Here is a 14,267-nt window from a genome sequence, read left to right as displayed (position 1 = left end):
GAAAATGAACCAGCCTTTCGAAACTGCTGTCTGCTGGCCTGACAACCCTGTTGAAATCACGTCTTTTTTTTTTTTTTTTTTTTTTTTTTGTCTTTAATATCTTTTCCTATTTGTTTTCATTTTCCACAGTTGCAGGGTCATGATTACTCCTTTGGCTTCTGTAAAAAAACACACCAGTAGTCCCCTCTTGAAAGTCGAATTTTGACTAGCTGTATCATAGTTCTAAATTGTACTAAAGGTTACCGTTCGCCCTCTGCAATACCAAAAAAAAAAATGTTGGGCTCTATTTAAAAATAAATCTAAAACACATTTGTACATGATTAATAAGATGAGCACATTTGGATAGGAGGTCGAGGTCATCGGGGTACGCAAACAGGATACACCCAGGGCTATGTGACAGTCTTCAAAATGAGTATTCAGGAAGCTTTTTTGAAGAATTTGAACACTGCATAATGTGTATAAATGAACAAGGATCAGGTGGGGAAGAAAATATAAGGTAAAGCTTGTCAACTTTTAATGAATGTTGATGCCAAAAAGACTCAGATACATACAGTGAGAAGAAAGGTCAGATCCAAAGAGTGAGTACTAATCACAATATATTATGTAACAATCAGGCAAAGAGAGAATGCGAATGCCAAAGTAAAAGCCCCACAGAAACAATGCAGTCGATAAGTGACACTATAAAAGAGACAAACAGCGTATTGCATGCGGGCTCCCCTGTATTTATTCCAAATTCTAACACCAAAAGCGGAGAATCTTCGGGAGCTGTACTAATAATAAAAAAACTGTACGTGTATGTCTGAGACTAAAAAAAAAATCGTTCAGCTAGAGAGCAATAAAGTTATAATAAATAAGCTAAGCAAACCTGAGAGAATGGAGAAAAAGATTGATAGGATGGATACTGCAGTGACAAAAATGAACAGTAAAGTATCCAACCCAGAAAAGCGAAGCAATGAATTTGAGCGCTCAGTAACATTTGGGTCAGAAAAACAGATGACTTAAATATAAAAATGAAAAGTGTGGAGGAAGCAATAACGGGCCTAGCAATGGAAAGAGACAGAATGGAAAGAACATTGGAAGATCTACAGTGCAGATCGATGAAATATAACTTGATCTTCAAAGGTATCGCAGGCGAAACAGTAGGCCAGGACAATGAAAAAGCTCTTCGCGAATTTGTAGCCGCGCAGCTAAAAATACCGATAGTGTTTGCTACATGTAAGCCTAACGTACACAGATTCGGAAAGAGGTGGGGCGATAGGCTGCGGCCGATTGTAGCGCGTTTTGTACAGCAGCAGGACCTAAAGCTTGTGAAAGATAACGCTGGCCTCCTTAAGGGAAAACCGTTCAGTATTAACGATCAGTTCCCTCCAGCGACAGAGGAGAGGCGCTGCATACTGTACCCGATTCAAAGACAGATGAAGGTACAAGGACGCAGGACAACCATGATAAGAGATAAACTGTATGTTGTTGGACATCTATTTAATGGAAAATACCACCCCCAGGAGGATCCACGCATTGGAAATCCACGCAGCATACCCCGGAATACGGCCACGCCCTGCAATCCAGAAAGCCATGGATCACTGGCAAGCCCATCAAAGCGCGCCAACATATAGCGACATTACGCGTTTTGTTACAAGACTTTTTCAACCGCGTGAGGGACGACAGCAAATGGAAGAGTCTCCGCATTTTGATGGAGTTAATACTAGTGAACGAGAATAAATTGATTTAAAGGGATAATAACTCTTCATATGAGATCCATATTTCACAATTAAAACGTTGTGAATAACTCATAGAAATACAATATTTTTTTACCACAAGTTATAGCTATTATTCTGATATCTTAGCTTGTCTTTAGACCACATGACCTCCATTGATGGCTATACCCTGTTAAAATCTCTTAAGAGATTTTAACAAAAAACCAAACTTTTTAGAAAAAAAAAACAGGGACTAACTTTGAATGTAAAAATGGATTCATTAACCATTGGTAAGTATGGGAAATGTGTTGTTTACTCCAGGAAAATTCATTTTTTGGCCGAAACGAAGAGTTATTATCCCTTTAATATCAAAGAAACATATGTATATTTTTTTCTTCAAGTAATGATAGAACTAAGAATAGCCACCCTGAATTGCAGGGGACTAGGATGTGTGGAGAAAGGAAAAGATGTGTTTGAATACTTAGGGGAACAATATTCTCTAATTTGTTTACAAGATATGCATTTCACGGAAAGATAGAAAAACACAAGAAGTTGTTGGGGTTTTGAGATTTATTTAAGCCCAGGCAGATCAAATGCTCGAGGCATGGCGATATTGTTTAGTAATACTTTTGAGTATAAAGTGTTAACAAGTAAATGTGATGCTACTGGAAGTTTTCTTATTTTAGCAATTTTACTGTTTGAAAAATTTAATTTACTGCTAATTAATATATATGGTCCAAACAAGGAAACGCCAGAATTTTATGAGTATATTGATCAGTGTATATGTAACTCATTCTATGATTTTCTGTTGATTACAGGTGATTGGAACCTTGTACAGGAGCCAGTATTAAATTGCTATAATTATGAATAATCCTAGAGCCAGAGAGAAGGTACTTGGGATATAAACTAAACACAGTTTAAATGATCCATGGAGATGAAAAGATGGTAAAGCGAAAAGGTAAACATGGAGGGCTAGCAATCCAGTTTAAAAGCTAGAATCGACTTCTTTTTAATTTCTTCTGAATTACTCAATATGATTAAAAACACTGCAATCAAGCCAGGATATAGAACAGACCATGCTATAGTAGAAATGACTGTGAAATTCACTTCGTTTAAACGCGGTAAAGGCTTTTGGAAACATAATAATCTGCTTCTTAAAGATAAAGAGTATAGAGATGTAATATGTAAAGTAATTAATGAAACGAAAATGCAATATGCGGCCACCCCTTTTTAAGAGAAGCTGTGCCAAATATTGACGATGAGATAATATCGTTTATTATTGATGACCAGCGGTTTTTTGAGCAACTTCTTTTAAATATAAGTAGGCATTCTATATCCTACGCATCGGCAAAGAAAAGAGAGAGGGAGAAGGATGAGGATGGTTTAATAGAAAAAATAAGTAAACTGGAAAACCAAAATAATGAAAACATTGGTGAATTAGCGCACTATAAAAGAGACTTAGAGGAACTTAGAAAAGAAAAACTAAAGGGAAATATATTACGCTCTCGCGTTAGGTGGGTCGAATATGGCGAAAAACCTAGTAAATACTTTTGTGCCTTGGAAAAAAAGGAACTATATTAATAAAATGGTAACAAAGGTGCGGAAAAACGAAGATAAAATAGTAACAGACCAGACAGAGATTCTTACTGAAATTCAAAACTACTATAAACAGCTAAATGCATCTAAAGATGGCATCCTCGAAGACGTAGATCTTGAAGTTACTTTAAAAGACTTGAAGGTTAATAAAATCAACAAAACTTTTTCACAAAAATTGGAAGGAGAGATAACACACACTGAAGCTAGCACTGCTCTTCGGGCTGGTAAAAATGACAAAACTCCTGGTCCACATGGTTTTACGAGTGAGTTTTTCAAATTCTTTTGGACACATTTAGGAGTGTGTTTTGTCCGATCTATTAATTATGGATTTTACAGAGGCGAACTTTCTATTACAAACCAAACAAACAACGAGATTATCTCGAGATTATCTAAAAAAACTAGAGACCATCCAATACCCAACCACCAATAATTTATTTTGGCCTTGAAATGGATTTTCCTGGGGGAACATCTTTACCATTGGTTAATAAATCCATTCCTACATTTAGTACTAGTAGTTAGTACCTGTTTTTTTTTTTTTTTTTTTTTTCTTCTTCTTCTTAAAGTTTTTTTTTTCTTTTTCGAAATTACAGACTTATATAACAATTTCGCCGAAAGTTTTATTTCATTTTATTCATTCTGTTGTCTACAATGATCTCTTTTCTTTTGCTAACATTCACACTCTAATCCTCGAACTCACCGAAGGGGTAGAGAGGCGGACAAGCGGTTGGTGTAATGAAACGCTAAGCAAATGGCGAGTAATTTTACATCGGGTACTTAACTCGTGGCTGGATTTGTTCATTTGAGCATTTGTGCACACAAATCTGAGGTTCGAGTCAGAAAAGCCTCATCTGTTTAAAATTCGTGTCCTTGATACATGTATAGAAATGGCTCACATGCTGTTCAAGATATCAGGTATTTTGCCCTGTATGAATGGCTAGTTAAAAATTATACTTGTCAGTACTGATGCATCTTCACAATTGAAAAGGCAGAGAGCAGGCAATAGTGATATTCCATAAACAGACCAACCAAAACATGCATATTTGGATTGAATTTAAAAAACAATGCTCCCATTGTCTTGTAAAGAAGCAACGCATGCTGTTGCATTTAATGCTATGATCTTAGGTGCATCGTATACTTACTATTAGAAGCCCCGTCTTTTTGTGGGGAAAAACATCAATCTAAAACCAATGTTAAAAGGAAAAACCTCCTGATTGGCTGAAGCTCCTACTTTTTTAAACGTATTAGAGGGAGCAGGGACGCACTGAGCAAAAAGAATTACAAGGCGTTACCGGAGATATATACTTGAGCCCACTGCATGCGGTATATATATGTGTAGAGAGTGAGAGAGAGAGAGCCAAACGCAGCTCATTCTCGGATCTGTCAGAAAGGCAGACAAAATGTTCAACATGAACTTTCCAATAGTTACTTTAGTTGTTTTCTTTATTACCTGGAATCAGTATGTTTTACAACCTTATTTGATGAATGAAAGAGCAAAAGGTATTTCATTGGCAATTTTGAGTGAAGATAGGAAACCTTTACCTCATACAGATTCTCACAAAAATATGCCAGAAACTGATGGAGAGAAACTTATCTCAAGCAAAAGCGAGAAGTCAAACGTGAAAAAACGTTTTCGGAGGAACAACGCAGAAAGCAAGAAGAGATTTCGAGGAATAAATGAAACCTTAACTTTGGCTGGAACCCTATCCTGGCACAACCACACATCATCATCATCATCAGAAAGTTTCAGTGGGATAGGGGTTGAAAATCGTTCAGATATTTCATTGCTATTGTATCCAGTCGATTTACCAACAACAGTAAGCCCGTTATCTGAATTGCTGCAGTTCACTTACCCCGTTAATCGACCATTTTGCGTCCTTAGGGAGGGCAGTACAACGAATAGTATTGTCTCCAATGATGTTGTACGGGTGACGTGCTACTGTGACGACGTTTGTTCTATTTTTGATGATTGTTGCTGGCCACTCGATCGTTACTGCAGAGACATAAAGCTAACAGTAATTTCAATTGAGCCGAATGACACGGAGTGTTGGTTACAGGGGACTCGAGAAATTTTGGACGTTTACAGCAAGTACTACTGGGTTGTTAAGTCGTGTCCGCAGCAATGGGCCGACGCAGCAGTTAGGGCGAAGTGTGAGTTTAGCGGCCTCTCAACCAGAATGGATGTTATTCTACCTGTCTCGTCAAAAGATCACAATATCACTTTTAAGAACATCTATTGTGCCGCCTGTCATGGGGTCGCGAATTTCCAAGCATGGACGCCGAAAGTAGTCTGCGAAGAAACCCAATTTGAAACGTTTGTGAATGCAACAACTTCGTCGGGAATTCTGGAAAAGGTTTTGTCGTTGCCCGATTGTATGATGCTATATGAACCCCCGGAGCGTTATCCAGGGCGTCCTTGCATCGGTCCTGGGGGGAGTCATGACCCCGTGAGAGGCCTAGAAGACGACCGATGCAGTCGTTTTGCTGACGAAGACCTAGTCACACTTTGCCAGACGAAGCCTGTGGCCATAACCTATTACCACTCTAATATCGGATACGGCTTTGGACGAAACGTTTTTTGTTGGCTGTGTCAAGTGTCCAGTGCGATAGGGGTAGAAATTCAAGAGTGTGATGAACACGGTATGTCGTAAACGATATGGGTTTTGCCTTAATTTTAAACTGGGGGGGGGGGGGGGGGGCTCCTAAAATTGCATGAAATGATCCATTTAATCGTCAAACCAATAACATTTGTTTTACCTGTGTATATTCAGTCTACTTATTAAAGAGAAAGGGGGCTAAATTCGTGTTCTTGATATTTTATCTGTGTTTATTATAATAAAAAAAGGTACGGAACGTTGTCTTAATACGTTCATCTTAATGTTAGCCCAGGTTCTTTCTACATTTATCCTACTTATATTAAATTCATAAAACTTAAGTTCACATAATGCATTGTTTCGTTGTTTGGAAAACCGTAGAAGAAGTATATCTGACTCTCTGTGGGTATCTAAGGACATGTTTATATTGAAACTGTCGGTCTACATAGATGGATCCAACTACGCAGGGATTTTCGATGAATGCAATCAGTTTAAAAGATCACACGCCTCTTCCTGAGTATTTTACAGAAAAATGGTGATTATACTAGTACGTCGGAAGCAACAGGAGGAGCGTAAATCTTTAAATCTGGTTGCATTCAGTGAGAGTCCCTGCGAAGTTGCATCGATCTCCGTAGACAGATAGTTTCATTGGAAATGATCGCTGTAACATTTTATTTGTCTTAAGCGACCACCTCTTATTTTACAATGTTGTAAGCGACTTGAATAATACACGTGTGTTCCAGCATGGCGGCTTACAGAGTTAGCACGTTTATGTTACATGGTGTCAGAAGTTGAACTTTTCAAGCTATTAGTGAGTCCTTACACATGCCACATAACATTTTTAATTGTGCGAGACACTAATTAAAATGGCGTATGCATTCGAGCAACCCAGTTTCGATTGGGAGTCTAAAAATTTGTACTTGGAATTTACTCGATTCCGACAGCATGCTGAGCTCGTTTTCAAGGGTCCACTATCACAAACAGATGATAAGATAAGGGCAGGATGGTTAGGCATGTGGATTGGAAAACAAGGGAGAGAAATTTACAAAACATTCACTTGGGAAGAAGATGAAGAGGATAAACCAGAAGCAATATTCGGCAAGCTTGAAAATTATGTAAGACCCAGAAAAAACAAACGTGCACAAAGATTTAATCTCCAGAAAATAAAATCGCTACCAGGTAAGCATACCATAAAGATAGACCCAACAGCAAAGGGAGTTATACATCCAGCCAGACGACAGCCAGCATCACTGAAGCCACGCATCGTAGAGAAATTACAGGAAATGGAATCAGATGGCTTCATTACCCGAGTCCATGAGCCAACTGAATGGGTCAGTTCAATGGTTGTTTCATTAAGAAATGATAAAGTGAGAATCTGTATAGACCCATGTGATTTGAACAATGCAATCAAAAGAGAGCATCATCCACTGAAAACTATTGAAGAAGTTGTAGCTAGTATTCCAAAAGCCACAGTGTTTTCTGTGTTAGACGCCACACAGGGATTTTTGCAGATACAGCTTGATGAGCAGTCATCCTTTTTGACTACTTTCAACACTCCAATTGGCAGGTACAGATGGCTTCGCCTACCCTTTGGTATTAAATCAGCGCCAGAAATTTTTCAGAGAATCATGGATGAGATGCTTGAAGGCATAGAAGGTGCCACAGCTATAATGGATGACATATTGATAGCAGGCACAGATCGTGAGCATCATGATTCGATTTTCAAGAAGGTTATTCAGAGAGCTACTGAATACAACCTAAAGCTCAATTTTGACAAGTGTCAGGTGCGTCAGCCCAGAGTTCAGTATGTGGGACATATCCTCACAGCAGAGGGCCTGATTTAATACTACATGTGGATTTTCATGTGAACTTGCTTTAAAGCAGTTTTAAGTTATAATGCAAAGACTCAGCCAAAGACTTTTCTTTAATTTTCTTTCATTTAAATGGACTGTTAAAGACATTCTCTGTGGAGCATGAAAGACTTTAAGTTAAAGTGAACACTCACAAAGAACTGTGAACACCAAAAACTGAATTTATTTTAATTTACATGCTTTTATTTACTTTATTAATCTTAGTTGATTATAAAGAGGGAGATGTAACATTTTATTTGTCTTAAGCGACCACCTCTTATTTTACAATGTTGTAAGCGACTTGAATAATACACGTGTGTTCCAGCATGGCGGCTTACAGAGTTAGCACGTTTATGTTACAATCGCTAACATTACGTTCTTCTTTCAGAGAAAACTGATCTCAAAACATTCGATTCACTTGGTTTCTCCGCTGTCATAGACTTCCAGAAAGAAATGCAATGTCAAGAAAATAAGCACGACGTAAGTATGGAGCGTTTGGAATGAATGTATTAATATGCCTTACTTGTTTAACCCTCATCCACAAGGAAATGGAACCCTACGTTAACCCTGAAACCGGGCCTCAGAGGCCCGGTGTGCCATGAAAATCTGACTCCCATCAAAAAACATTCAAAAATCTAATTTAATTTGAGTAAATGACTATGATCCTGTAGTATGCATAATGGAGGACACGTTGGCACTTTTTGTAAGTTTGCAGGTGAAGATTTTCATGAAAAAATAAAAAAAAAATTAAAGATTTGTATTTTACCACCCAAGGACTCCCCTGTGAAAAAGCTATTTATTTGACATTTGATTACCATTTCAACATCTTTTCTTTGAGGATACTTTATGAGGAATATATTGAAAGTACTTGAAAGTTTAATGGTTAAAAAATTGGGTGAAAAAATAATAATAATAATAATAATAATAATAAACACATTAAAAAATAAGAAAAATTAAAGATTTATATTCGAACACCCAATGACCCCCCTATGAAAAAGCTATTTATTTGATATTTGATGAACATTCTGACATCTTTTCTTTGAGGATACTTTATGAGGAATATATTGAAAGTACTTGAAAGTTTGATGGTTAAAAAATTGGGTGAAAAAAATAATAAAAAACACATGAAAAATAAGAAAAATTAAAGATTTGTATTGTAACACCCAATGACTCCCCTATGAAAAGGCTATCTATTTGATATTTGATCATTCTGACATCTTTTCTTTAAGGATACTTAATGAAGAATATATTGGAAATATTTGAAAGTTTGAATGGTAAAATACTGGGTATGCTATATAAGAAGAATTCAGTAAAAAGGCGATGGGGCCAATTTCTTGAGTTGAAAATGTAGCATTTTGACATGGAAGTGCAAAACCTACAGGTAGTAAGATGAATACTTGTTTTAAAAATATTCACCAAAATTTTCACCACCAAACTTTCAAATAATAACAAAATGTACATCTCTGTGCAAACTATGTAGAAAACAATGGTATGGTGACTGAATATAAAATAGGTCCTTTTCTTCATGGGAATCCAAATCTCATGGGTATAAAAATGAAGATTTTCATGATTTATTTTTCATTCTTTCACTCACTATTTTATCATCAAACTTTTAAATATTTCCAATATATTTTTCATAAAGTATCCTAATAGAAAAGATGTCAGAATGATCATCAAATATCAAATAAATAGCTTTTTCATAGGGGAGTTATTGGGTGATAAAATGCACATTTTAAATTTTCTATTTTTCATGTTTTTTTTAGTTTTTTCACCCAATAGTTTACCATCAAACTTTCAAATATTTCCAATATAATCTTCATAAAGTAAATTTAAAGGAAAGATGTAGAAATGATCATCCAATATCAAATAAATAGCTTTTTCAAAGGGAAGACAATGGGCGGTTAAGTGCACATTTTTAATTTTCATATTTTTTTCATGGGCGGTTAAGTGCACATTTTTAATTTTCATATTTTTTTTCATGAAAATATTCACCTGCAAACTTTAAAAAAAGTGCCAAAGTATCCTCCATTTTACATACTACAATATCACAGTCATATACTCAAATAAAATAAGATTTATGAACATTTGTGGTGGGGGAGTCAAATTTTCATGGGGAGTCAGATTTTCATCATGAAAATCTGACTGGGGGAGTCAGATTTTCATGTTACACCAGTCCCTTGCTCCCTTTACCTCCACCTGGGTGCATGAGTATACACTGTGTATGGAAAATGCAGAAAAACATTTTTTTTCTCAAAATGGAAAGTTTCGCAAAGGTAGCGCAGTCTATCAGGTATGTAATAATGATAGATTTAAACTGATATCTGCATATCAGGTGACCGATTACTCATAAATAATAATTTCTCCAGGTCTTGAATCTTTCACAGGCAGATTTCATTGACCATACTGATAGTCATAGCACACATGATATTGCTTGTGTAAAACATTTTATAGCAAAGCTATTTGAGGTAACATGGACTTATTTATCCCATGTGGAAGTAAAATTATCAAGCGACCGGGCCTAAGAGGCCCGGTTTCCAGGAAATGGGACTAACTTTTGGAAAAGTTAATTTCTACATATGTTGTAAATCATTTCAAAACTAATTATTTATCCACTGATGGGGTATAAGTTGCTTGAGGATTACATGAAAGGAACAGGCTCAAAACCTCATGCAAACGAAGAGAGAGCAAAAGATACATGGGTCCGGGCCTGCGAGGCCCCTGAAAGGTGATTGAGGGTTAAATGGATAACAACTCTTTATTTCGCGGAGAAAGGAAAAATGCTGAAAAAACTATTTTTCTGGGGTAAACGACCATTTTCCCATATTTTCCGATTTTAATGAATTACTTTCGGTATATAAAGTTAGTCGATTGCAATTGTTTGTTTGTTTGTTTGTTTGTTTGTTTTTTTTTCTTTAAAGTGTGATTTTTTAGATCGAAATAATGTATTAAGAAAGGTAACCATGCATACAGGTCCACGTGGTCCGACGGCAAGCACAGATTTCAGAATAATTGCGATAACCGTTTTATTGGTTAAAAGGAATTTATGTGTTGTCTACAATGTTTTTATTGTGAAATATTGAATTTTAAAGAAAAAGTTGTTATCCCTTTACACTTTCTGTTAAAGGTAATAGATCTGAGCGCTATACCTTTACGCAGCAAATATTGAATTTTTATGGAAAATTCAATACAGAATTACAGTCATTAATGAAGGTGGGAACAGACAATCGTTTCCGTATAACGATATATGTGCAGAAATTTACACTGCAAACAGTTTGGAAAATTCTATTTTATCATTGTATTGGGGATACCATTGTGATGTAGTAGAAAAAGCTTAAACTGCGTAGATTTTTTATCATCATAAAGGTCTATAACACAATGGAGGCCTACATGTATGTCTTTAGATTTATACGTTATGTTAATCCACATTTTTGACTTTTGTTTTTAGAAATCGTGCCAACAGCATTCATGCCAGGAGAATGACCCGGGATGTTCGTTACCCCTGACTGGCTTCGTCAACATGCTGTTCCTTCTTACCCTGAAACTCACCCCAAAACAAAGCTGGCAAGACTGGGCCGTCTTGTTCAAAGAATGCGTTTCGGACAGTTTATTCACGACCCAGTCCTCTCTCTATATCGACCCCTTACACGAAGGGAAGTATGGTTTTGACTTAGGCTCACAAACAGGATGTGGCACTCCGTCGTTCCATGGAGAATACACCCTTGTTCGTGTACCAGTTAAACTGGTGAAACCTGTCCCCCACATCCCTGATGGCCTGCGTTGGTTCGAACGATTTGAAGAACGAGTCGCGGGTTATATTCAAGACATTGGCAGCCAGCTGTCCATTGGCAACATACCTTTTGATGCAAGCGTCGTGTCCAATCGCACATCCGGGAACGTCTCTGACGCAGCATTGCCGGCTACTTCTACATTTGGACACGGCACGTTTGTCTGTAGCAGGGGATGCGCCCGTCAAATGCCTTGGGTACTTAATTTGCTTGTGGCATTGGCGTGTTTGTTTCCGCAACTCTTTCCCTAACTATACGCGCTAAGAGATGCAGAGATCAGTACTGGTGTTTTTTATTAAAAAAGAAAATGACACGGGTTATCCAATGACTTGGGACAATAAACAGTACGATAACCTGTGGGGAGAAGCAGATTAAAACCCGGACGTTTTCTGAAACAATGATGTGAAGTTTTGTGTTTTTTACGTTACTTCTCTGGATCCCAAACTTGTATTATCGAGTTTGGAAGCACCATAAGAGAAGGAGGAAAGAAAGAAAAATCCCCCAATAACGTCAAGCAATTTTTTACGTGGTAGTCGTACCTATTATATTGGGTATACCTGCATGCATGACCACACCCTCAACCCGGACTTAATATCAATGACAGGTAACATCCTTGACTATACTCGATGTAACAGGATCATGTTTTAAAATATAAATTGGTAGGCTACGGTGCGCAATTAAAGAAATTGAGACTTTGGTGAAGAAAAAGTTACAATGCCCAATCAAAAGCTTTTTCAAATCTATAATTGTAATAATTGTAATAATTTAGGCAACACACACACACACACATACACACACATGATAAAAAGAAAAAAAAAAGAACAGCAGTTATTTTACCTCGACCGGTTTCATTGTGGGGGTTTATATATATATATATATATATATATATATATATATATATATATATATATATATATATATATATGATGAATATTTTAACTTATGCTATATCCCCTGTATCTTTGATGATAATTTAATCAATTTGGCCAAAATTCTTTTCATTTGAGATTAAATAATAGAAAGTACTTAAAGAATTTGTATTAAGGATGATGATGAAGATGCCAGTTTTAAGAAACGTTATATGTCCTGTTTTGAAAACACGCAATTTTAATCCTGTCAAACATAACCTTTTACCCTACGTAGATCGTGGAAAAATCTTAAGGCAGCACGAGACAAAATCCATGTTATGGCTGGGCATACCACACATACAGTTGCATTTGGTGCGCGGTCTAACAAAAAAAGGTATTTATGTAACTGGAAGAGGTCAATGTTTTAAAGGCGCAGTGAATGGTGCAAATCTGATATCATTTTTAGTCATTGGAAATAAAATGAAGACCTCAATCTAATCTACATTTGTCGTCGTTTTTACGATCCCTTTCCTAGGAATGGCAGACTTAGGACAGGCATTCCCAGGACTTAGTGTCCACAGGACAAAATTGTGCAAAAAAAAAAGAAATTACTGTAAATGAAAACCGGTCATGCCATTTGGGAAAGAAATCAGCATCTTTACCAAACAAAACCGATCAGTAAATTCAAAGTAAAATAAAAATTCGGTTTGGCAGTTATGGGGCAAAAAGTACATTTTGGACAGCGAAGGCGGACAGACAAACCAACAAGAATATACACAGACACTTAGACCCCATTCCCATATATTTTAGATCGATCTATCCTTGTGTGCCCTGAGTGTCAGAGTCACTGTGAATCGGGCGTCAACAGTGACTCTGAAGAACAGCATCAGTGTACGATTTCCCTCAATCAAAAAGAACTGCTCAGCAGTGAATCTGCAGTTGAATGTCATCCCAGCGGGCAAATTATGTTGTTTTAACGTTAAAACAACGTTGAATCATAACGTTGATAATACGTTATATATATATATATATATATATATATATATATATATATAACAAAGTCACAGTCACCTCAACCTGTCTATCTATAACAGGGTACCGAGAACTGTCAACTTTATTAACTTCACTCCATCACATTTACAGCAACTTATTCATCCTAGTGTTAGCTGACCTTGCAAGGAAGTTTGTTGGAATGTATTTCTGAATAACAAGTTAAGAAAATTCACCAGTTCACTAAAGACACAAAACAACTGTCACTTTTACTTTAAACACTTTTTTATCATTTTAATAAAGTTAGTTACAGTATTGACAAACAAAGTAGGCCATCCTGTTTTCAATAATTAATATTATTAATTACAATCCATGTCTGCAAGGTTGTGTCAATGACCAAAATACAACGTTGAGTCAATATCACACTGGTTACCCACTCAATTATTTAAATATCTTATCAGTGTTGCTTTTGATATTAGACTTGAATTTGGATTCAAGTTAGATAATGACAACAACATCTTCAATCACTTTAGGTTTTCTTTCCATGATTGTTGTTGTTACAGTGCACAAAAGTGCATTTGTTGGAAACAAATCAAGTAAACACCTTAAGAAGTGGTACAAATTTATGATCAATCATAAAGTATATCTTTATAAACAATCATCCCATCAAAAAGATACCAGGCTGGATAAAGTTTCCAAGTAGGGGGTAGTTGGATGGAAGTGTGGCAGCCATTGCCTCTACTCCACACCCATGGAAAATACTTAGTATTCCAGTCATAATGTTGCAGAAAAATAGTGGCACTGCATCTTCCTGTCCATGCTCATTAGGGTGTCTCCCTCTGTATGACCCTCAAGACGACTGGGACGGAGGTGCTAATTTCTATAATCACCATGGTAACAAACTCTGGAGGTG

General features: G+C 36.6%; 1 protein-coding gene across 2 annotated transcripts; it reads left to right on the top strand.

The window, feature by feature from the left end:
• The first annotated feature begins 359 nt into the window (after positions 1-359).
• Positions 360-12,370, top strand: LOC106157537 (uncharacterized). 2 transcript variants are annotated; one of them, XM_087019258.1, is made up of 4 exons: positions 360-496; positions 2,513-2,652; positions 8,120-8,211; positions 11,177-12,370. In XM_087019258.1, the coding sequence occupies exons 2-4, from the start codon at positions 2,616-2,618 to the stop codon at positions 11,765-11,767; spliced, it is 720 nt and encodes a 239-aa protein (XP_086875384.1). In that variant the 5' UTR covers positions 360-496; positions 2,513-2,615; the 3' UTR covers positions 11,768-12,370. The 2 variants fall into 2 exon arrangements, with proteins under 2 accessions (XP_086875384.1, XP_086875385.1); XM_087019259.1 differs by lacking the exon at positions 2,513-2,652.
• Positions 12,371-14,267: the final 1,897 nt, after the last annotated feature.

Source organism: Lingula anatina, chromosome 8 (assembly GCF_051362555.1).
Source record: "Lingula anatina isolate TDL-2025a chromosome 8, LinAna3.0, whole genome shotgun sequence".
NCBI lineage: Eukaryota > Metazoa > Brachiopoda > Lingulata > Lingulida > Lingulidae > Lingula > Lingula anatina.
The sequence above is the reverse complement of the archived record's forward strand: the minus strand, read 5'-3'. Positions and strand labels throughout refer to the sequence as shown.

Coding starts and splice junctions, on each gene's coding strand:
- LOC106157537 (XM_087019258.1), top strand. CDS start 2,616: ATGATCCATGGAGATGAAAAGATGGTAAAGCGAAAAG. Junction 2,653..8,119: donor AAAGATGGTAAAGCGAAAAG/GTAAACATGGAG, acceptor TTCTTCTTTCAG/AGAAAACTGATCTCAAAACA. Junction 8,212..11,176: donor GTCAAGAAAATAAGCACGAC/GTAAGTATGGAG, acceptor TTTTGTTTTTAG/AAATCGTGCCAACAGCATTC.